This window comes from Salmo salar, chromosome ssa10, assembly GCF_905237065.1.
Source record: "Salmo salar chromosome ssa10, Ssal_v3.1, whole genome shotgun sequence".
Taxonomy (NCBI): Eukaryota; Metazoa; Chordata; class Actinopteri; order Salmoniformes; family Salmonidae; genus Salmo; species Salmo salar.
The window spans coordinates 15,565,024-15,589,630 of NC_059451.1; the positions used below are offsets into that span (position 1 = coordinate 15,565,024).

Here is a 24,607-nt window from a genome sequence, read left to right on the forward strand (position 1 = left end):
TATATGAATAATATAAATTGAAATGGCAAATTTGGGTGCAATCAATAAGCTTATTTTCTCAGAGTTTAAATTGCTTTCCAACAAAATAATTTGGCAGAAATGCTTATCTGTCTCTAACTACAGAAACCATTTCAGAACGATCTGAGATGGTGAGTGTCATGGCTTGCTGAAATTTCCTATTGTGTTATTGACTGTACGTTTGTTTATCCCATGTGTAACTCTGTTGTTGTTTTTGTCGCACTGCTTTGCTTTATCTTGGCCAGGTTGCAGTTGTAAATGAGAACTTGTTCTCAAATGGCCTACCTGGTTAAATAAAGGTGAAATAAAATAAAACAAATTCAAAAAGTAGGAGAGAAGGTTTTATGCCTACCTGATAGGTCAATCTGAGACAGTTTTAGGCAACCCTCAGCCTTGTTAGATAACCAAACAAGATTTGCAAACCAGTCAAAAGCATGCCATTTACAACAAGTTTATATTCCATACCCAAATGGCTAGTAGGTCAGTAATGTCCTTGTGGATGACAAAGGCACTGTAAACTCAAGCACTGTAATCTCAAACACTGTAATCTCAAGCACTTAAAGCCAAAAGACCCTCCTCCGTAATCCTTCTTCTTTGTCCAAGTCTTCACCGTGACTTAATCTCTCACTAACACCGGAGGCACATGCGTGTGCATGCCGTTCAAGGGCTTCATACTCATGGCTTCCTCATGTCCTAACTAACTGGATTAATCACTGAAAGGAAGTCACATCCATGACGTTGTATTTGATTACAGAATATAAATACACCAGAAATCAAGCAACTTAAAACAAACAAATTATTTTTCAAATAACTACAATAAATGAGTCTGAAGAAACAATGTAATTCCTTGAGTACTATGTTGCTATGATTAAGGGAAGAATGATATGGTAGTTCGTCTGTGTGCATTGGCAAACAAAATGGTTGGTGTCTGTGTAGATAAATGACTTAATCTTGCGGACAAGTGACATTTTTTATTTAAGGCAACGTTACATTTAGGTTTTTGAATACAAAAAAAAGCGGGGTCAACTACAAAAAAAGATCATCAGAGGACGTGTTTTGAATTCTACAACATTCCCCCCCCCCTTGTACTTTCCCTTTAGATTGTTGAAACTGCCAATAAATGTTAGGCGCATTAAATAGAAGACGAAGTTGAGTGAAATGAGTTTATTGCCATTGACCCAGAATGTCCATTATGACCCGACAGTAGACCTACTTCCTTTGCATGCAAAAAAATAAAATCAAGCCAAACAAGTTGTTCAAAATGCATACCTGCATGCTGTTATTATGACTGTCACATGGACCACAGAAACCATGGTGAGGAACAGTGGAAAAAAAACATCCAGTGAATCCACAGGACGTTGGACGACTCGAGTTAATAGCAAGAGTCAATACCACATAGACAAGATCGTAGTAGTACATTTGGGCGATTCCTAACTCATCACTGTTTAAAACATTTTTTTTAATAAAAGGTCTTAGTGGAAAACCCTGATTTGTCCATTGCAGTGTGTCACCGACAAAGCGAAAATGTTCAGTCCCAAAAAGTTTGTCCCAAAAAGACTGGATAGGTGACAGCAGGAGCAGGTACTTTCAGTACCGTTTCATGGCACGAGTAGGGGAAAAGTACACCAAATTTGTCCATCATTTGAGGTTAATGTCTTTCCAGGAGTTAAACTTGACAGATGTTGTAGTAGATGGTAGGCCTCTCATTGACTGTGTCCCCCATCACATCATAGCAGCAGTCCTGCTTGTGCAGAGGCAGCTCGGTCATAGGCACACCGTTCTGCATGTCGTGAGAGTTCTGTGTGCCATATGAAGGTTGTGACTAGGGAGGAACACACACACACACACACACACACACACACACACACACACACACACACACACACACACACACACACACACACACACACACACACACACACAGATCAGTATCTCTGTAATAAGTGACAAACTGCAGACATTGAGGTCTAGATTCACATGACATATTGATTTCAGACTGTTAAATGTGTAACCCTGGCTGGCAGACACATTAAATCAATTTAAGACAATCATTATTGTGTGCAGGGCCTCAAATGTGTAGGGCCTCTGATACCTCACATGAAAACAGTTCGACATTAGCTTAGGACTATAGCTCAATTGTTATGATGTGGTTGTGGCTAGACAGTGACAGCTGCCTACCTTGCCAGTAGGTCTGCGAGGAAAGTCTTTCTGACATAAGTGGCCGATGATTCCTGCTGCCAGGGCGTCTCCCAGCACGTTGATCATGGTTCGGAATCTGTCTCTGAGAGGACAGGGAATACAAAGGCTCCAGAGGTAACCCTCTCACTCCAACCAAAAAACGTTTGCTTCTGAATGCAGAAATCATTTAAGGTTTCCTTTGACATATGAATGAATTCACTTTTTAAACATAAAATGTTCTGCTGTTTCAGTCACTATTAACATGTGGTATTTGTTCCACTATGTAGATATTGAATGACTAATTGTTGTCATAGTGAACTTACAGTACCCAGTCGATGGTCACAATGAGAGTGATGTCATCAGGTGGCAGACCCACTGATGTCAGCACAATCACCATGGTGACGAGGCCGGCCTGGGGGATCCCAGCAGCACCTATGCTGGCAGCTGTAGCTGTTATACTTCGAACAGAGACCAACACAATCAATTACTCAGCTAAGAAGGTGTATTACAATATTGTCCTGCTATGGTTAATATGATATGAGCTATACCCTTTAAAAAGTTCAAAAACAGTGACCAAATCTCATCATGAAAAACATCACATTCATTTTGTACAGTGACATTCCCATTTAGTTGTGTGAAACAGGTCATGTCAGGATGTTACTTTTTGTGAAATGCTTATAATGATGGCACCCAGAACCAAGACTACACCGAACGGTTACTGCTTTTGAGTTAGGACTCAAAGTTTCACCCAGTATATGGACTGGGTAGCTTTGAGAATGTTTACATGAGAATTGGAGTGATTTGAAACCCCATACATACCTAATGGTGACCAGCTGGCTAAAGTCCAGCTCATAATCGTTGACCTGGGCGATAAAGATGGCCGCCACGGCCTCGTAAAGAGCTGTTCCGTCCATGTTAATGGTGGCGCCCACAGGCAGCACGAAACGCGCTATCTGCCGATCCACATTGCAGTTCTCCAGCAAGCACTTCATAGTAATGGGCAGAGTGGCAGAACTTAAGAGAGAGAGAGAGTTGAGTTAAAGGACTTTTACCATTCTCCTTTGGGAATAGTTTCGTTTACACTACCGGTACTTAATTACAACAATCAGCTTTCATACTTTTTTTTGTACATTTAGGCTATTATTCTCTTAATGCATTTCTGTTCTAGACTGTTCGCCTCTAAACACCATACCGTCGATCAATAGCAACATGATGCAGATGCATTTGAGTAAGTTTTAAGAGTTTCAAAGAAAGTGTTTGAAACTGGAGATGATCAATCAAACATTACAATGTTTATAAGGAACCTTTTTCATGCATTCAGCTCAACCCTCTGGGACAGTGTTCTTCACACCTAGACCTAGAGGGCCACAGTGTTTGCAAGCTTTTGTCCCAACCCAGCACTAACACACCTGAATCAAATGAATCAGGTGTTATATGACTCAGCTGAATGGGGGGGGGGTCACTTTAATTTCAAATCAGGGGGTGAACTGAAATTCTAATCACAAATTGAAAAAAGTCAATTTCCTATTCAACATGAGTTTAATGTCAATTCATTTCCTGCTGAACTGACTGAATTAAGAAAGGAATTGACCCCAACCCTGGTTGTTGGTTGCACACTGCAGCCCTGCACACTGCAGCCCTCCAGGACAGTGAAAAAGGTCATTGTTTAATGAGAAAATAGGACACAGACAGACCTTGAGGAGGTGGCCAGTGCTATGACCAAGGCTTGAAGCAGGCCTCTGATGAAAGTGAAAGGGTTTTTCCGAGTCAGGATGAGGTAGAAGAAGGGGAGGAGGATGAGGCCGTGGACAAAAAGCCCGGCAAGAACAGTGATGGTGTACCAGCCCAGCTTCTTCCCAAGAGTAGATGGGTCCTGCATGTCCAGGATTTTTCCAGCTACGAGGAATATGATCCCAAATGGAAAATACCTGTCCGGAAATTAAAAAAGGAAGAACTGTGTTTCACTGTTGGTCAAGAAACACCTCCAAAGACTTTCTATACAACCTACATGTAACTGCCAAAATAAAGGAAACACCAACATAAAGTGTCTTAATAGGGCGTTGGGCCACCATGAGCCAGAATAGCTTCAATGCACCTTAGCATAGATTCTATTGGACGGATGTAACACCATTCTTCCACAAGAAATTCCATAATTTTGTGTTTTGTTGATGGTGGTGGAAAAGGATATCTCAGGCGCTATTAAAGAATCTCCCATAAGGGTTCAATTGGGTTAAGAGCTGGTGACGTAGGTGGCCATGGCATATGGTTTATATCGTTTAAATGCTCATCAAACCATTCAGTGACCACTCGTGGCCTGGGGATGGGGGCACTGTCATCCTATGGGGTCATAGCCATGATAGACAAAATAGTGGCCTGCCCAGCATTTTTATACTATTTATACACACTAAGCTTGAAGGGATGTTAACTGCTTAATTAACTCAGAAACCACACCTGTGTGGAAGCACCTGCTTTCAATATACTTTTTATCCCTCATTTACTCAAGTGTTTCCCTTATTTGGGCAGTTACCTATAGGTCAAATGTGTTTTTCCTAATGAGCCGTTTCCACCCAGTAAAACAGAATAAAAATAAATAAATTGTAATTTATATTATGCTATGTATTGTGAAAACTGTATTCACAAAAAAAAAGAAAACTAAAATTGCCCTGTTGTCTCATGTGAGTTTATTCCTGCTTCTAAAAACATGTCAGAGCCAAGAGCCATTCAAGTCTTTGAGGTCGGTCCTATATCAGCAGAACCTCTGTGGTAAGTGATATCATCCAATATGGCCGGGCCAGTTTCAGGTAAACCTGAGCTGCATGCAATGTGCCTATATACACTGCTCAAAAAAATAAAGGGAACACAAAAATAACACATCCTAGATCTGAATGAATGAAATAATCTTATTAAATACTTTTATCTTTACATAGTTGAATGTGCTGACAACAAAATCACACAAAAATAATCAATGGAAATCCAATTTATCAACCCATGGAGGTCTGGATTTGGAGTCACACTCAAAATTAAAATGGAGAATCACACTACAGGCTGATCCAACTTTGATGTAATGTCCTCAAAACAAGTCAAAATGAGGCTCAGTAGTGTGTGTGGCCTCCACGTGCCTGTATGACCTCCCTACAATGCCTGGGCATGCTCCTGATGAGGTGGCGGATGGTCTCCTGAGGGATCTCCTCCCAGACCTGGACTAAAGCATCCGCCAACTCCTGGACAGTCTGTGGTGCAACGTGGCGTTGGTGGATGGAGCGAGACATGATGTCCCAGATGTGCTCAATTGGATTCAGGTCTGGGGAACGGGCGGGCCAGTCCATAGCATCAATGCCTTCCTCTTGCAGGAACTACTGACACACTCCAGCCACATGAGGTCTAGCATTGTCTTGCATTAGGAGGAACCCAGGGCCAACCGCACCAGCATATGGTCTCACAAGGGGTCTGAGGATCTCATCTCGGTACCTAATGGCAGTCAGGCTACCTCTGGCGAGCACATGGAGGGCTGTGCGGCCCCCCAAAGAAATGCCACCCCACACCATGACTGACCCTCCGTCAAACCGGTCATGCTGAAGAATGTTGCAGGCAGCAGAACGTTCTCCACGGCGTCTCCAGACTGTCACATGTGCTCAGTGTGAACCTGCTTTCATCTGTGAAGAGCACAGGGCGCCAGTGGCGAATTTGCCAATCTTGGTGTTCTCTGGCAAATGCCAAACGTCTTGCACGGTGTTGGGCTGTAAGCACAACCCCCACCTGTGGACGTCGGGCCCTCATACCACCCTCATGGAGTCTGTTTCTGACCATTTGAGCAGACACATGCACATTTGTGGCCTGCTGGAGGTCATTTTGCAGGACTCTGGCAGTGCTCCTCCTGCTCCTCCTTGCACAAAGGCGGAGGTAGCGGTCCTGCTGCTGGGTTGTTGCCCCTCCACGTCGCCTGATGTTACTGGCCTGTCTCCTGGTAGCACCTCCATGCTCTGGACACTACGCTGACAGACACAGCAAACCTTCTTGCCACAGCTCGCATTGATGTGCCATCCTGGATGAGCTGCACTACCTGAGCCACTTGTGTGGGTTGTAGACTCCGTCTCATGCTACCACTAGAGTGAAAGCACCGCCAGCATTCAAAAGTGACCAAAACATCAGCCAGGAAGCATAGGAACTGAGAAGTGGTCTGTGGTCACCACCTGCAGAACCACTCCTTTATTGGGGGTGTCTTGCTAATTGCTTATAATTTCCACCTGTTGTCTATTCCATTTGCACAATAGCATGTGACATTTATTGTCAATCAGTGTTGCTTCCTAAGTGGACAGTTTGATTTCACAGAAGTGTGATTGACTTGGAGTTACATTGTGTTGTTTAAGTGTTCCCTTTATTTTTTTGAGCCGTATAAATATAAAAATGGACAAAGCCATCGATCACATGACACCCATTCACTTATGTGAAGACTCAATAGCGCATTGAAGCCAAATGAAATTGGTTAAGATGGCGTCTCATGGAGACATAATATTGTTGTCACTAGTTACCACAGCCACAAAGTCAAAACTGGCTATATCATAAAAATTCATGATTTATTTTGTTGCTTTTTGATTCTAATTTAAGGTTATGGTTAAACATTGTGGTTAAGGTTAGGTTTAAAATCTGATTTTAAGAAGATACATTTTAGAAATAGGCAGGGTTTAGCCATAATTCTGACTATGTGGCTGTGGTAACTAGTGACGGCACAGTTTGAAATACTCAAGGAAGTGACGTTGCAGGCTAGCTTTAGTGCTGCCCCCTTTCATTGAGTTACTCAAGTTGAACGCCGACTGGGGTACTGCAAGCTGCCATTAGCAACTAAATGATCAATTATTGGTACCATGGTTGTATTCGATTTTACCCAAAGATTGACCCCGAACATTGTCATTTTTTCGAGACACTATAATGGGGGATCCTGTTTTCTGCAAACAATGCCTGCAGTACCGCGGTCGACCTTGAACCGCTGTGGCTTCCATGAGAGGGGCCAGTCATTCTGCCCTGGTGGTGCCCGAGGTCCCTGGGATAGGTCACTGTTGACCCTGAGCACAGGGTGAGCTACTCCTGCTCGACTAATCCTCGGCATGTGCAGTTCGCTGCTGGGTGGAACGAAGCAAGACTGTCGCCTGACTTCTCCACCACAGCTTGACCACAAGACAATGACCCCTTTCTCACCACATGCCCGTGTACAGGTCGTAACCTCAGAAAATCACACTGAATGGACATCAAATCCACAAACCTGGTGTTGCCATTCTCTAACCCACTGAGCCAGTGGAACCATGATAATGTAAACTATTTACAAAGCTCGTCCCCCACTTACCAAACAGCAGTGTTGATGATTTTCATGACACATTCGTTGATACACTGACACAAGTTAACTAGTGGTGCTCCTCTCTCGCCTATTTTCCCCAGTAACAGCCCTAAAAAAGCAAAATTAAAATGATTTAGATAGAGATGGATACATATACAGTTGAAGTCGGAAGTTTACATACACTTAGGTTGGAGTCATTAAAACTCGTTTTACAACCACTCCACAAATTTGTTGTTAACAAACTATTGCTTTGACAAGTCGGTTAGGACATCTACTTTGTGCATGACACAAGGAATTTTTCCAACAATTGTTTACAGATTTCACTTATAAATCACTGTATCACAATTCCAGTGGGTCAGAAGTTTACATACACTAAGTTGACTGTGCCTTTAAACAACTTGTAAAATTCCAGAAAAATATGTCATAGCTTTAGAAGCTTCTGATAGGCTAACTGACATAATTTCAGTTAATTGGAGGTGTACCTGTGGATGTATTTCAAGGCCTACCTTCAAAATCAGTGCCTCTTTGCTTCATGGGGAAATCAAAAGAAATCAGCCAAGACCTCAGAAAAAAAATTGTAGACCTCCACAAGTCTGGTTCATCCTTGGGAGCAATTTCCAAATGCCTGAAGGTACCACGTTCATCTGTACAAACAACAGTACGCAAGTATAAACACCATGAGACCACGCAGCCGTCATACCACTCAGGAAGGAAACGCGTTCTGTCTCCTGGAGATGAACATACTTTGGTGCGAAAAGTGCAAATCAATCCCAGGACAACAGCAAAGGACCTTGTGAAGATGCTGGAGGAAACAGGTACAAAAGTATCTATATCCACAGTAAAACGAGTCCTATATCGACAAAACCTGAAAGGCCACTCAGCAAGGAAGAAGCCACTGCTCCAAAACCGCCATAAAAAAGCCAGACTACGGTTTGCAACTGCACATGGGGACAAAGATCGTACTTTTTGGAGAAATGTCCTCTGGTCTGATGAAACAAAAATAGAACTATTTGGTCATAATGACCATCATTATGTTTGGAGGAAAAAGGGGGAGGTTTCCAAGCCGAAGAACACCATCCCAACCGTGAAGCATGGGGGTGGCAGCATCATGTTGTGGGGGTGCTTTGCTGTAGGAGGGACTGGTGTACTTCACAAAATAGATGGCATCATGAGGAAGTAAAATTATGTGGATATATTGAAGCAACATCTCAAGACATCAATCAGGAAGTTAAAGCTTGGTCGCAAATGGGTCTTCCAAATGGACAATGACGCCAAGCATACTTTCAAAGTTGTGGTAAAATGGCTTAAGGACAACAAAGTCAAGGTACTGGAGTGGCCATCACAAAGCCCTGATCTCAATCCTATAAAAAATTTGTGGGCAAAACTGAAAAAACGTGTGCGAGCAATGAGGCCTACAAACCTGACTCAGTTACACCAGCTCTGTCAGGAGGAATGGGCCCAAATTCACCCAACTTAATGTGGGAAGCTTGTGGAAGGCTACCCAAAACGTTTGACCCAAGTTAAACAATTTAAAGGCAATGCTACCAAATACTAATTGAGTATATGTTAACTTCTGACCCACTGGGAATGTGATGAAAGAAATAAAAGCTGAAATAAATCATTCTCTCTACTATTTACATTCTTAACATAAAGTGGTGATCCTAACTGACCTAAAACAGGGAATTTCTACTAGGATTAAATGTCAGGAATTGTGAAAAACTGAGTTTAAATGTATTTGGCTAAGGTGTATGTAAACTCCCGACTTCAACTGTAGCATTGATACAGAAAAGAAGAAAAAAGAAAACAGAAGATAAACTGTCTTTACCCATGGTGGCAGAGAAGATGACGATCCCCAGCACGTTCATCTGTTGGTTGCTGCCAGCTCTGGTCTTGTAGTGAATGTCAGGGGGTGGAGTTAGCTCCAGGAACACGGTCCGACCAGTGGGACCACTATCGTCAGGCATGATGTACACAAAGTTGGGCTGCACTGTGACCCTGGGGACTTTCAGGATACGGACCAGATCTGTTTTGTACTGGATCAATAAGAACATTACAGATGAGGAAGGTGATTTAAAGTCCAATACCCATGAGCTGTAGGGATTTGTCTTGACTTGTTAATCACTACTAATGGAGGATCTTCTATGTCTGGCATATTATTAAATAAACAATGGTACAGTGCCTATAGAAAGTATTCATACCCCTTGACGTGTTGCACATTTTCTTGTGTTACAACTTGAATTCAAAATGAATTAGATAAATAAAAAATCTCACCCATCTACACAATACCCCATAACAAAGTGAAAACCAGTTTTTTGAAATGTTTGCAAATTTATTGAAAATGAAATACAGAAATATCTCATTTACATAAGTATTCACACCCCTGAGTCAATACATGTTAGAATCACCTTTTTGCAGCGATTACAGCTGTGAGTCTTTTAAGAGGTAAGTCTCTAAGAGCTTTGCACACCTAAATTGTACAATATTTGCACATTATTCTTAAAAAAATTCTTCAAGCTCTGTCAAGTTGGTTGTTGATCATTGCTAGACTGCCATTTTCAAGTCTTGCCATAGGCTTTCAAGCCGATTTAAGTCAAAACTGTAACTAGGCCACTCAAGAACATTCAATGACGTCTTGGTAAGCAACTCCTATGTATATTTGGCCTTGTATTTTAGGTTATTGTCCAGCTGAAAGGTGAATTTGTCTATCAGTGTCTGTTGGAAAGCACACTGAGAAAGCTTTTCCTCTAAAATTTTGCCTGCGCTTAGCTCTATTCGGTTTCTTTTTATCTTAAAAATCTCCCTAGTCCTTGCCGATTACAAGCATATCCATAACATGATGCATCCATCACCATGCTTGAAAATATGAAGAGTGGCACTCAGTGATGTGTTGTGTTGGATTTTCCCAAAACATAACGCTTTGTATTCAGGATATAAAGTTAATTTCTTGGCCACATTTTTTGCAGTTTTACTTTAGTGCCTCATTGCAAATAGGATGCATGTTTTGGAATATTTGTTATTCTGTGGAGGCTTCCTTCTTTTCACTGTCATTTGGGTTCGTATTGTGGTGTAACTACAATGTTGTTGATCCATCCCCAGTTTTCTCGTATAACAGCCATTAAAAGTTTCCTTCCTTTCCGGAAACTGAGTTAGGAAAAACACCTGCATCTTTGTAGTGACTGGGTTTATTTATACACCACCCAAAGTGTAATTAATAACTTCACCATACTCAAAGTGATATTCAATGGCTGCTTTTTATTTTATTTTTACCCATCTACCTATAGGTGCCCTTCTTTGCGAGGCATTGGAAAACCTCCCTGGTCTTTGTAGTTGAATCTGTGTTGAAATTCACTGCTCGACTGAGGGACCTTACAGATCATTTTATGTTTGGGGTACAGAATGAGGTAATCATCCAAAATTCATGTTAACAGTTAGCGTACAATTCTACGGCCCCGCGGAAACCTAATTCAAAAATCCCCATCAAAATCCGTCTGTTTAAACTATCGATATCTGCCATGTGCTCAATCCATCGCATCTGCCGATATCGCCCTTCCGCATCTACGGTGAAAAGTGGCAGAGCTAGAGCGGTGTTTGTCAGACCATGAGACCTCCCGAAAATCGGTCTTCTCACAAAAAGTCTGTAACGTCCGAACTGTTTGGCCTACAAACTCTCACGAACACGGTGGTGGATGTTCTCTGCGACCCCCACAAGCGTCACGGGACTCATCTGAAGTTGGTACGGCCTCTGCCAACTTCTGTGTGCAGCGTACGAACCGTTTGGGATACACACTAACACACTCTGTGGAAAGGTGAGACTCTCACAAGCATGTACATGTCGATTGTATTGCTCTATTCAACGAATCTTTCCTCCTGAACTTATTTAGGCTTGCCATAACAAAGGGGTTGAATACTTATTGACTAAAGACATTTCAGCTTTTCATTTTTAATGAATTTCTAAAAATGTCTAAAAACATAATTCCACTTTGACATTATGAGGTATGGTGACACAAAATCTTAATTTAATATATTTAAAATTCAGGCTATAGTGTAATAAAGATAATCTAACGTTTTACCTAATGATATATAAGGAGGGCATTTGCACAACATGTTTCACAACAGCACACAACAAAACTCCAGAGACATATTGAGCAACCAACTGATACCAATCACGACCACACCCAGAGACTGATGGCGGACTAAGCACTCACACAAAAATGTCAAGACATGAAAGCACCCTAGCCACACGAACTGACCACTGGTGTAAAGAACAACATTCCATGAATATCGCAAGCACCCAGACACGAATTACCAGAAATACACACACACACACACACTTAGGTGTGTTGGACTCCGAGGACAAAGGACACTGCCAAGGGCCAATGGGAAGTCGACACCACCTGGAGAGTGGACCGTCCCTCCACTCATCGACCAGTCAGGAGAGCGGACCTACTAGACTCAACGTCAACACACTGTTATTTCATTGTATAAATTGGATGTACACTATGTTTCGGGACTCTCTTCTGCTAGTTCCCTATGAGCTAAACGAAGGAGTCCGTGCACGCTTTGCCAAATATCTTTGTCTCATAATAAACTGCCTTACTATAAACTGAATCACCCGGTCCAACGTCTTGACTTGGTCTCCTTCTCAAATAACTAATCATCAACAATAGCACAATAAAATGTAGAAAAAGTCAGGGGGTGTGAATACTTCCTGAAGTCACTCTATATGTGTCATACTGTACATTAGCATTGGTCTGGTGTTACCTGTTGAAATGTCGCCTCAATAAGATTGGAAGGAACCATATTCCTGTAAAAAGACAATGTTATGATTTAGCTTAGCATGTTGATATGTTGGAGCATACAGTAAGGGTAAAACGCATGGCCAATCATTCCTGATCAGTATCTGTAAGGTCAAGTGTAATTATTTCTGTATAAGAGGGAATCATAATAATATCAACTTGATAGGTATGATCATGAATAACATGCTTTTTCAACCTTTTGAATCAAATTAAATCAAAGTTTATTTGACATGTGCGCCGAATACAACAGGTGTAGACCTTACAGTGAAATGCTTACTTACAGGCTCTAACCAATAGTGCAAAAAAGGTGTTAGGTGAACAATAGGTAAGTAAAGAAATAAAACAACAGTAAAAAGACAGGCTATATACAGTAGCGAGGCTATAAAAGTATTGTTACAGTCATTTGTGAGCCATTTGTAATTTGTGAGCCCCCCCCTTATCAGTTTTTACTCTGTCTCTCCTCTATTCCTCTCTTTACTCTGCAGTGTCAGAGGTCGAATATATAAGTGGACGAAGAGGGCAGACGACTCCTGTGAGGGCCCTTAAAAGAGGGAGGTACTTTCAGACAGGCACGAGCCAGGAGCCCTCCTGACGTGTGCCGGTGAAGCAATCCTCCACCAAGATCATTTGTATCACCACTGTTCATGACTGGGTTAATCTGTAAATCATCCCTTTTGGACTACTAAAAAAACATTCATCACCATTTTAACTGGATTGTGTGTTTACGTCCCAACCTCCTGAGATAGTTGTTTCTACTGCGTAGTACTACCAAGCATAGACAACAATAGCCAGTAGCATGCCTATCAGGCCTATAGTACTGCACTTAACAGGACTGGAGTCAATATATCCTAATTTGATTAAAAAAAACAGGGCGAAAAAACGCTTTGAATTTACATGACAAAGTTACATGTCTTTATCATATTTATTTATTTGTATTAATTTACATTTTTAAATTGAATAATTACCAGAAGTAGGTATTTGGACTGGAATGCCTACTGAAGTTCTTAATTTTAGTGAAGAAAATAAACATTTTGATTAACACCCAAACAATAGATCTCACTTTAAGATATAGGCTTGGACTTCAGCATGTCTTGGTTATTTCAGAACATTCAAAACCCACTGTGATTTGGACTGACTTTAGATATGAGTTTGATGTGAGATTCTGGTAATGTATTGTTGTTAGACTGGATATACAGTATAGGCTGTTTTTAAAACTACAGATACTTTTTTTTTTGCTTGAGAATGCTGGTGTGAGACTCTAGATGTACGTTGTAACTAAACTGAAGCCGGTATTCAAGCAATTGTAGACAGTGGATTTCCGGTTAATGCTATAGGAATTGTGTTGGATTTGCACAGCACTTCTGTATGGAGGGAGTTGACACTTGACATACAGTGAGCTCCAAAAGTATTAGAACAGTGAAAATGTTGTTGTTGTTTTGGCTCTGTACTCCAGCACTGTGGATTTGAAATGATACAATGAATATGAGGTTAAAGTGCAGACTGTCAGCTTTAATTGGAGGGTATTTTCATCCATATCGGATGAACAGTTTAGAAATCACGTCACTTTTTGTACATAGTCCCCCCCCTCCCGTTTTAGAGGACCAAAAGTATTGGGACAAATTCACTTATGTGTATTAAATTAGTCAAAAGTTTAGTATTTGTTCCCATAATCCTAGCACGCAATGACTCCATCAAGCTTGTGACTCTACCAACTTGGATGCATTTTCTGTTTGTTTTGATCGTGTTTCAGATCATTTTGTTCCCAATAGAAATGAATGGTATTTATGCCTCTAACTTTTTCACTCATCATTATTCATGGTAGCATCCACATTAATGTAGAAGTGTTTAGAAACATATTATATTCTTATTTACAATAAAAGTGACTCCAAAATGACACAATACATTATTTACCATTCATTTCTATTGGGCACAAAATAATCTGAAACACAACCAAAACAAACGGCAAATGCATCTAACAAATTTGTAGAGTCACAAGCTTGATGTAGTCATTGCGTGCTAGGAATATGGGACCAAATACTTACGTTTTTACTACTCTAATATACATGTAAGTGAATTTGTCCCAATACATTTGGTACAGTAAAATGGGGGTGGACTATGTCATTTCTAAATGGTTTACCTGATATGGATGAAAATACAGTGAAATTAAAGCTGACAGTCTCCACTTTAACCTTTTAGTCATTATATCACTTCAAATCCAAAGTGCTGGAGTACAGAGCCAAAACAACAACACAATTGTCACTGTCCCAATACAGTGGAGCTCACTGTAGAACCTGGCAGTCTGGTTGTGGGTGCTAGATTTGCCGCCAGCACTGAATGGGGCCATGCCACAGGACTGCCGGTTGCTAAATCTAGTCTCAACTCCCTTCATCCAAGACACACTGCTGTAACAAATCCAATTTACTCCAGAAAGCACTTTCTGGAAATCAATATCTGGAGTCTGTGACTGAGGAGTGCCTTCCATCTGGCCACTCTACCATAAAGGGGATGATGTTTGGGGGTGAGGGTGCTGTGATTTTTTTGCCCGCGCTACATAGGGCTACATTGGTCCGCTAATGCAGGACAAGTAAAGGCCAAGTGCACTACTTTAGAGAAAAATTCAATGTTCAAAAAAATATATATATTTTTGTATTAATAAAAATAATATATTCAAATTTTTCAGGGGGTGCTGCAGCACCTTCAGCACCCCTACTTCCCGTGGCTATGTCTGCAATTGATTGAATACTGTCTTAGGTTTTGCTTCCAATAAGTCTGAAGATATTGGTTGTTCCTAGACTATATGTATTGTATATTGTTTGTCCCTAAACTGAAGATATACAGTGCATTCGGAAAGTATTCAGACCCCTTGACCTTTTCCACATTTTGTTACGTTACAGCCTTATTCTAAAATTGATTAAATTGTTTGTTTTTCCTCATCAATCTACACACAATACTCCATAATGAGAAAGCAAAAACAGGTTTTCAGAACTGTTTGCAAATGTATAAAATAAAAAAACTGAAATATCACATTTACATAAGTAAACGCTACAAGCTTGGCACACCTGTATTTGGGGAGTTTCTCCCATTCTTCTCTGCAGATCCTCTCAAGCTCGATCAGGTTGGAGAGGAGCTTTGCTGCACAGCTATTTTAAGGTCTCTCCAGAGATGTTCGATCGGGTTCAAGTCCGGGCTCTGGCTGGGCCACTCAAGGACATTCAGAGACTTGTCTCGAAGCCACTCCTGCGCGGTCTTGGCTGTGTACTTAGGGTCGTTGTCCTGTTAGAAGGTGAACCTTCACCCCAGTCTGAGGTCCTGTGCGCTCTGGAGCAGATTTATCAAGGATCTCTCTGTACTTTGCTCCGTCCATCTTTCCCTCGATCCTGACTAGTCTCCCAGTCCCTGCTGCTGAAAAACATCCCCACAGCATGATTCTGCCACCACCACGCTTCACAGTAGGGATGGTGCCAGGTTTCCTCCAGATGTGACACTTGGCATTTAGGCCAAATAGTTCAATCTTGGTTTCATTAGACCAGAGAATGTTGTTTCTCATGGTCTGAGAGTCCTTTAGGTGCCTTTTGGCAAACTCCAAGTGGGTTGTCATGTGCCTTTTACTGAGGAGAGGCTTCCAACTGGCCAACTGGCCACATAAAGGCCTGATTGGTGGAGTGCTGCAGAGATGGTTGTCCTTCTGGAAGGTTCTCCCATCTCCACAGAGGAACTCTGATGCTCTGTCAGAGTGGCCATCGGGTTCTTGGTCACCTCCCTGACCAAGGCCCTTCTCCCCAGATTGCTCAGTTTGGCCAGGCGGCCAGCTCTAGGAAGAGTCTTGGTGGTTCCAAACTTCTTCCATCTAGGAATGATGGAGGCCACTGTGTTCTTGGGGACCTTCAATGCTGCAGAAATGTTTTGGTACCCTTCCCCAGATCTGTGCCTTGACACAATCCTGTCCCGGAGCTCTAAGGACAATTCCTTCAACCTCATGGCATGGTTTTTGCTCTGACATGTACTGCCAACTGTGGGACCTTATATAGAAAGGTGTGTGCCTTTCCAAATTATGTCCAATCAATTGAATTTACCACAGGTGTACTCCAATCAAGGATGATCAATGATCAATGGAAACAGGATGCACCTGAGTTCAATTTCGAGTCTCATAGCAAAAGGTCTGAATACATTTCTATTTTTTTTTTTTTTTAATTGGTAGAAATGTCTTAACCTGTTTTCGCTTTGTCATTATGGGGTAATCAATTTTGAAATAAGGCTGTAACGTAACAAAATGTGTAAAAATGGATGGGGTCTGAATACTTTCCAAATGCACTGTAGCAGGACCATTCCACGAATGAGTGCCTTTTACGTCCCTTTGATATTTTAAGTAGAAATGGCGCTTCAGTTTTGCTTCTGGTTTATCTTTATTGGTCACTCACCTAATGAGATCTAGCAAGGCATCAGCAGAAGTCATGACGGGCCCTCCTCCTAGCCTGTTGCTGTCCATCTCAGTGCCCACCCCGGGCTTGATGATGATCACCAGCAGGATACCCACCACCACCGCAATGAAGGTGGTCCACAGGTAGTAGGTCACAGTGAGAACACCCACACGACAACAGGCTTTGGACTCCATAGATGACAGGCCTGACATTAAACTGTAGAGAGAGAAAGAAGAGAGAGGATTGGTTAGGGCGAAATAATGAAAACATGCAATAAAAATGGCCCAATAATTGCTCAGGTGCCTAAATTGGTACTCAAATATGGTTCCATTCTAGTGAGTGATTAAAGGAAACTAAGGAGAATGACCGGGAGAGAGTGTGGACCTAAGTGAGATCTAGTGAACATTTCTATTGAAGTGGCAGAAGGACACCTTTTCAAGTGTTTGTTGTAAGTACTACTTCCTATACTACCTAACCAAACATAGCAGGCATAAAATAAATGCCTGAAACTAGATCCCCTACATACTGGTATTGACAAGAAGAAAAAACTGTGGGGGGGAGGTTCTCTTCTGCACTGTTCAACCAATCCAGTAAATGTGGAGGAGGAGTTAAGATGAAGCGTCGCCTTGAGCGTCGCCTTGTTTCCATTTCCCCTGAAAACCGGAATATCTGGTTTTTGGGGAATTGGCAGAGGCTATATACTATCTGACAGTTGTAATATAACTGGAACCTGTCATATTATGTCGACCATATGGAATCTACTGAAATCTGGCTTCTAAAGTCTTGTTTTGTTGTAATGTTTTAAGCCCCATTCAACTTGAATGAAGATGTGATATCATTACCTGTCTATATGGGGTAGCTACTATCATTGGGTGCAGTGTGATGACAACAACAAAAGTCGTCCTGCAGTCAGCATTCTCTCCAATTCATTTAACACCTTTATGCATTTTTCTCAAAATTCACTTTTGAGGCGGGTTCTATTTTGTGGTGTGTGAAGTATATTCAATCAACAATAGAGGAATTCACAGTGAACATCAAATTATACTTTTATTACTATAATGCTGGTTGAATATGCAACCATATTAATGGATAGAAGTTGACATTAAAGATGTTTACCTGGACGTGATGAGGGGGAGGATCAGCATTTTGAGCACTCTCATGAGAAGTTCTCCAGGGAATGAAAAATAAATCTTAGCCTGGAGGGGAAATCAGAAGAAACATTCATGTTAATTAAGTAGGGATGAAGCACTCACTCCAAAGCAGTGGCAGCTGGTGACTTAACACATTTGAGGAGGATGATTGTTGGGAAAAAAAATGGCACCTTCAAACATATTCCAAAACTTCTCTTTCCACAGGAGACCCTTTACAATAGTTGGACAGATATTTTTGTTTCAAGTATTCCTTTCTTCTAGAAAAAAGTGCCCATCAGCACACACTTGGGTGAATGTCAAAAGCCTTTTGCTTCATTCTTCGTGTCCTCTCTCCTAGATTCCTTCTCAAACCACCAAAAGGAGGTCAGGAGAACATGATAGAAGATCAAAGGTTCCTTCTCCTCCAATGCTCCTTCTCCTTCAATGTTTTGAGAAGGGAAATTGAGGAAAAGGCTTTTCAGATTCACCCCTTGTGAAAAGGTGGAAGGTTGTTCTTGGTTTTCAAAATAGTAAAGAAATAACTGTGAATAATATTGGTTGATTCAATCTGGTTCATAGGTATGGACTATTACCTTTTGCATTACAAGATATCACAACACTGCTTTACATCAGTCATTGGTGTTGATAAAAATTATAAATCAACATGGTTTAAAATGTTTGGATGGCACTGATGGGTCTCAGAGCCATCTATGACTATAAGTGACTCAGATATACTGAACAAAAATATAAACGCAACATGCAACAATTTCAAAGTTTTTCCTGAGTTGCAGTTCACATAAGGAAATCAGTCAATATAAATAAATTGATTTGGCCCTAATCTATGCATTTCACATGACAAGGCAGGGGCACCGCCATGGGTGAGCCTGGGGGGGTTGGGGGGCATAGGCCCACCCACTTGACAGCCAGGCTCAGCCAATCAGAATCTGTTTTCCCCCTCAAAAGAGCTTTATTACAGACAGAAATACTCCCCCCCTCTGACGATCCCGCAGATGAAGAAGCTGAACGTGGGGGCCCTGAGCTGGCGTGGTTACACGTGGTCTTCAGTTTTAAGGCCGGTTGGACATACTGCCAAATTCTTTAAAATGGCGTTCTCTGACAACAGCTCTGGTGGACATTCTTGCAGTCAGCATGCCAATTGCACGCCCCCTCAAAACTTGAGACATCTGTGGCATTGTGTTGTGTGACAAAACTGCACATTTTAGTGGCCTTTTATCGCCCCCAGCACAAGGTGCATCTGTGTAATGATCATGCGGTTTAATCAGCTTCTTGATATACCACACCTGTCAGGTGGATGGATTATCTTGACAAAGGATAAGATGCTCACAAACAGGGATGTACAGTAAACAAATTTGTCCACAAAATGTGAGAGAAATAAGCTTTTTGTGCATATGGAACATTTCTGGGATACTTTATTCATCACATGGGACCAGCACTTTACATGTTGTGTTTATATGTTTGTTGAGTGTAGTTCTTGGTAGTAACACGCACAGTAATTTCCTCAGGTTAAACCTCCACTGACTTACAAACATCAGCTTTGGATCATGCGTCACCTCACACACCTATGATTATCGAGTACACTTTAGGCCATGTTTGCTTTGGCAAGCCGAGTCTGTCTGAGATCAAATAATCCCCTCTTCTCCTGACAGGACTGAGCTTGGATTGACCCCAACTATCTACTGTTCTGAACATTGCATTCCTTTTGCCTTCATGTAAAAGTGGACAGGAAGGGCGTGATAATGTGGGCATGCGATACCTATCCTTCTTTACCTTATGAGCACTATAGATGGCCTATAACTCTCTAGGTGTCTACTGTTGCTCTCCAACAATATGCTGCATTTATTTTTCTGAAGCCAGTAATCGGTCCACCATCAATGGTCTAGATTAGAATTTATTCTGCCACAAAATGCGTTGAAACTGCTACATTTGCATCAGCGGAGAACTTTCCTCTCAGGAACTGAAACACGTTGCTGAGTAGAGGTCATTAACTCCTTCCCTAACAACCACTTTTTCAATCAAGGGGATGAATGCATGCTACCAGGGCTGCTCTTCTAGCGGTGCACTGGCTCTCTGTTGCTATAACAATTAACGCACACCACTTTTCAGGTTCCAGTCCCATCATTTGCTGATGGTGTCGTGCACTAGAAGCTTCTCTCAATGGTCCATTACGTCTGCCGGTTGATGTTCTCCAATGCAAACAGGAGCTCTATCGGGCGTTTAAGTGGAACACTTTCACGGATCCGCCTCATCCGAAAAGAGTGAGAGATATTCAAACACAGAAATGTATGCACTGCCAAGGGAGACATATGGACCTGGCAGGCTGGCACTTCAAACAATCAAGCAGCATTTGCACATGCATCCGACTTTGTGATAAAGAACCACGTACCTGGGTAGAGAGATGGCTCCCTCTCAATATGAACCCCAGGAGACAGCCGGCCAACACGGCAAAAACCGAGAGCGTCAGCAAGCCGTTGAGCTTCAGGTACTCCCTCAGCCACTGTTTCAAGTCAACGACAAAAGTCCCATGTAAAAATGTCTTGACACGTTCGTACATGGGTTTCCCCCCAGAGTCTCCTCTTGGAGAATACGAACTATTGTTGTACCGTGTTTCCTTTCCATCTGTGGGCAGTAGTAGCTCCTCCATAGTGCCAAGTCCTTCACTGGGAAGACAGTCAACTTCTTCTGGAGGGGGCAATTCATTTAGCTTACATGGGGATTAAGCCATCATGGATTGTGTAGCGTGAATGGCAGCCAGCCAAAGCCCACAGTTAGGGAGAATGTGGGACTAAGAGGCTTACAAGCGTGTAATAACATCTAACAAGTATTTGTTGTTCGGTAGCAGGCTGCCATGCTTTTGAACTTCATTGTTTATATCTTGTCATCTCAATCAATCATCACATTTATTTATAAAGCCCCTTTTACATCAGCAGTTGTCACAAAGTGCTATATTACAGTAACACAGCCTAGACCTCAAAGAGCAAGCAGAGGAAGCAGAAGCACAGTGGAAAAACTAGGCTGATAATGGAGGATTCATCCTCTTCTAACTGTTCTGGGTTGTCTTCCGGGTCACCTGCTACAACCTTTCTTTTCGCAAAACCTTTCACTTTCTTGGACGAGTTATAGGCTACTGAGGGAAAAGATTTGACATCCCATGAATCATGGATTTCATGTAGTAATAGTGTAAAAGGATTCAAGGATGACATGAGGCCTGTCCCAACTTATCCAGAACATTACCTGGTGGAAAGCAGCATAGAGCTGAGATTGGTCCATGGTTCTCACAACCCTTTCACCACCATCTGGCCTCTTTATTTTGCTGTTTGAACAGCCTCTATGCTGATGTCTCTCTAATGAACCTGCTATTCTTAGAATGCAGAAGGCTCCCATGCCGGCGCTAACTTCACAGCTTAATGAGATTTCCCCTTGTTTGCAAATGGCTCCTGATCGTCGTCATGGCTAGATTTACTTCAATACAATATGTCCTCTATTGTCATTAGTCAAATGTAATACTACTAGCCACCTAGCAATTTTAGGAAGTTGGCTTTAGCTAGCACAGATAGGTTCCCAACCTCATAACTAACTACCAAGAAGCCATTTAAGGCTATCAGTCAAGTTAGAGTAGCTAGCTTGTCTAACTATCTTAGCTGGCATGCCTTATTGCAAGGTTGGTCTACTTCAGAAAAGCAAGCAAAAGCAAAAATATACTGAATAAGACTCAAGTTCCTTGCAATATTTTACCCAGATTTGAGCAAAGATTCAGAGAAACATATTTAGTTTCTTTTAAAAAATAACCCGAGTGGCGCAGCGGTTTAAGGCACCTCATCGCATGCAGTGCTAGAGGTGTTACTACAGACCCGGATTCATTTCCCGGGCTGTGCCACAACCAGCCGTGGCCGGGAGTGCCATAGGACAGCGCACAATTGTCCCAGTGTCATCCGGGTTAGGGCTCATCGCGCTCTAGTGACTCCTTGTGGCGGGCCAGGTGCCTGCAGGCTGACGCCGGTCGCCAGTTGAACGGTGGTTCGTCCAACACATTGGTGCGGCTGGCTTCTGGGTTAAGCTGACGAGTGTTAAGGAGCGCGGATAGGTGGGTCATGTTTCGGAGGACACATGACTCCACCTTCGCTTCTCCCATGCCCGTTGGGGAGTTGCAGCGATGAGACAAGATTGAAAATTGGGGAGAAAAAGGGGTAAAATACAACAAAAAAGTATGAAAAGAACCATTAGTCAGGAGGATACAGACAGCTCAAGAGCTTAGATATGCAGAAAAATACATTGGCTTAATGGCTCTAGATTGCAGGAAAAAGCTGTTTCAGGTATTAGGGTTAGGATGCTAAAATGCTAAATCCTACAATTTACAGTCGAGTGGCCTAGCCACCCTCCAGCCATCTTCACGTACTTTGTGCCCCCTCAGATAATTGGGGTGCATGACGCCCCTGCTACTGTATGAGGTCCCTCATGGTTCCAGCCCTGCCAGCTTCACCCCAAATTTGCTCCAATTCAAAGCTGTCATTGTAGTAGCGTCTTATCAAAGAAAACTACATCTCACATACACTGCCAAACTGAACAATTCTGTACCAGGGCCATATCTTATCCAAATTGTCATTCAAATTGAATGTATCAACTGAGATGAAATGGTTCCCAATGGAACTGACCCAATCTCAAACTTTTAAGGATCAGTAGATTCATATTTTTTAAGGTCAATCTCATAAGGTTTGATTGTAATTTTGTTCTAGTTACCAAAACAAATGCACGGCTGCAATCCAGTCAAATCCTATTAGAAGCTGGATGCATTTGAGTATTGAGCCCAATTGTCAAAGGTGAGGGAGAGAAGGGAACGGAAATTACTATGAGGAACATATATTTGGTGGGTCAATAGGAGAAAAGGTCAGCCAACAGGTAAGTGATGGAAAATGCAACTGAAAACGGGTTTGAGAGGCCTGGAAGGTGGCTGTGTCCCTGAATGTTGTATGTGGATTTACAGTTACAGTCGCTAGTGAACGTCTACACAGCCATAGCAGTCTTCACATTCTGCTGCCTTAAATTGAAATCAAAGAGATTACGTTCGATTTTTTTCCCCTTACCGATCTACACAACCGGCTTAGCTCCTTTTATGTTTATTTTGAACCTGACAAACTCCCCAGTCCCTTCCGGTGACAAGCATTCCCATAACATGATGCTGCCATCACAATATTTGAAAAAACAGAGGATCAACAACATTTATAAACTCCACATTACTGGCCTGTATGACAAAGTGAAAAGAAGGAAGCCTGTTTTATGAAACCCACTCCAAATCAACCATTCTGTTTGCAACAAGGCCGTCAAGTAATACTGCAAGACAACACAGCAAAGAAATTAACTTTTTAGCCTAAATTAAAAACTACAGGTTTTGGTCAAATCCAATACAACACAGAGTGAAGCCCTCTGTATTTTATATGAAAGGAGCAAAGCCAAAAACAATAGATATAATAATGTTGCCCTAAGAGTTGTGCAAAATTGGAAGAATCTTTTTCAAAACGATTCACAACTGAAATGCCTTCCAAAGGTGTTTCCACCAAGTAATAACTCTGGGGTGTGAAGACATACGCAATCAAAACAGCTTCATTTTTTTGTGTGAAAATGTTCTATAATTTTCTTTCACTTTAAAAATATGGAGTAGGTTGTGTCGATTAGGAAAAAAATTTAATCCTTTTTAGGTTTAATTTTAAGGCAGAAAATGTGAAGACTGTGCAAGGGGAGTGTCGACTTACACAAGGCACTGTATCTTTATTATCTACAAACGCGACATAATAATTAACATATTATAACATTCTATTAACATATACCATCCTAACGTTAATACATTTCATATTCTGTTGGCATTGTCCTATACTGACAGAATCAAGCAAAATTAAGTTTAAAAAGGGATGCTTTATCCAATTTAGCTATACATTTACCTAATCTCATGGACCCCTAGAATGTAGTCTACATGGGCTCTATCTTCAGCTGAGTGCAACCAAGTGACAGTATTTATTGTCAAATGCAAGCATTTTGGTATACTTTGGTCCAGCACAGGACAGCAGTAATATTTCCTGTTGCCGATCTATACAGCCACATTTGCATTAAGTTACGAGGATTGGAGTAAACAATATCTCATGGATAGAATGTATGGACCTGGAGAATCAGTGACTGATGATGATTTGCAGTATTAATATGGTGAGGTGAATTTGTAATTTGGTTGAATTCCCCCGAAAGGTCAACAGCATCATGAACTTTACCCAGTACCAGGACATTTTAGCTAAAAAAACAGGTTGCTGAAAATTGGCCGCAAGGTTATATTCCAGCAAGACAATAACCCCAAGCACACATCAAAACCCACAAAGAAATGGTTAATTGGCCACAAAATGGCCATCTCAGTCTCCGGACTTGAAATCTATTGAAAATGGGCGGCAGGTTGCCTAGCGGTTAAGAGCGTTGGGCCAGTAACTGTAAGGTTGCTGGTTCGAATCCCCGAGCAGAATAAATGAAAAAGCTGCCAATGTGCACTTGAGCAAGGCACTTAACCATAATTGCTCCTGTAAGTCACTCTGGATAAAAGAGTCTGCTAAATGACAAATGTAAAACCTGTGGTTTGAATTGAAGAGAGCAGTCCATAAGCACAGACTAAGGACCTGGAAGGATTCTGTATGGAGGAATCGTCTAAGATCCCTCCCAATGTGTTCTCCAACCCATAAAACATTTTTC

The 24,607-nt window shown here is 41.8% G+C and overlaps 1 protein-coding gene across 2 annotated transcripts; it reads right to left on the reverse strand.

Annotated features, from left to right (window-relative positions):
* Positions 1–974: 974 nt before the first annotated feature.
* On the reverse strand, positions 975–21,365 carry LOC106613596 (excitatory amino acid transporter 5). Of its 2 annotated transcripts, none has more exons than XM_014216021.2 (11): positions 20,274–21,365; positions 17,856–17,935; positions 16,740–16,955; positions 12,287–12,329; positions 9,351–9,558; positions 7,535–7,634; positions 3,891–4,124; positions 3,016–3,210; positions 2,525–2,654; positions 2,197–2,299; positions 975–1,840 (listed from the first exon to the last, which is right to left on the reverse strand). In XM_014216021.2, the coding sequence occupies exons 1-11, from the start codon at positions 20,529–20,531 to the stop codon at positions 1,746–1,748; spliced, it is 1,662 nt and encodes a 553-aa protein (XP_014071496.1). In that variant the 5' UTR covers positions 20,532–21,365; the 3' UTR covers positions 975–1,745. The 2 variants fall into 2 exon arrangements, with proteins under 2 accessions (XP_014071496.1, XP_014071495.1); XM_014216020.2 differs by having other exon boundaries at positions 2,520–2,654; positions 20,274–21,361.
* Between the last annotated feature and the right edge of the window lie 3,242 nt (positions 21,366–24,607).

Bases quoted from the DNA above. Each gene is read 5' to 3' on its own strand.
- LOC106613596 (XM_014216020.2), bottom strand. From the start codon at position 20,531: ATGGAGGAGCTACTACTGCCCACAGATGGAAAGGAAACACGGTACAAC. The intron at 12,330-16,739 runs GTGAGTGACCAA...GTCTTTTTACAG, and splicing joins GCCTTGCTAGATCTCATTAG to GAATATGGTTCCTTCCAATC. The intron at 2,300-2,519 runs GTAAGTTCACTA...CTGTCCTCTCAG, and splicing joins GTGACCATCGACTGGGTACT to AGACAGATTCCGAACCATGA.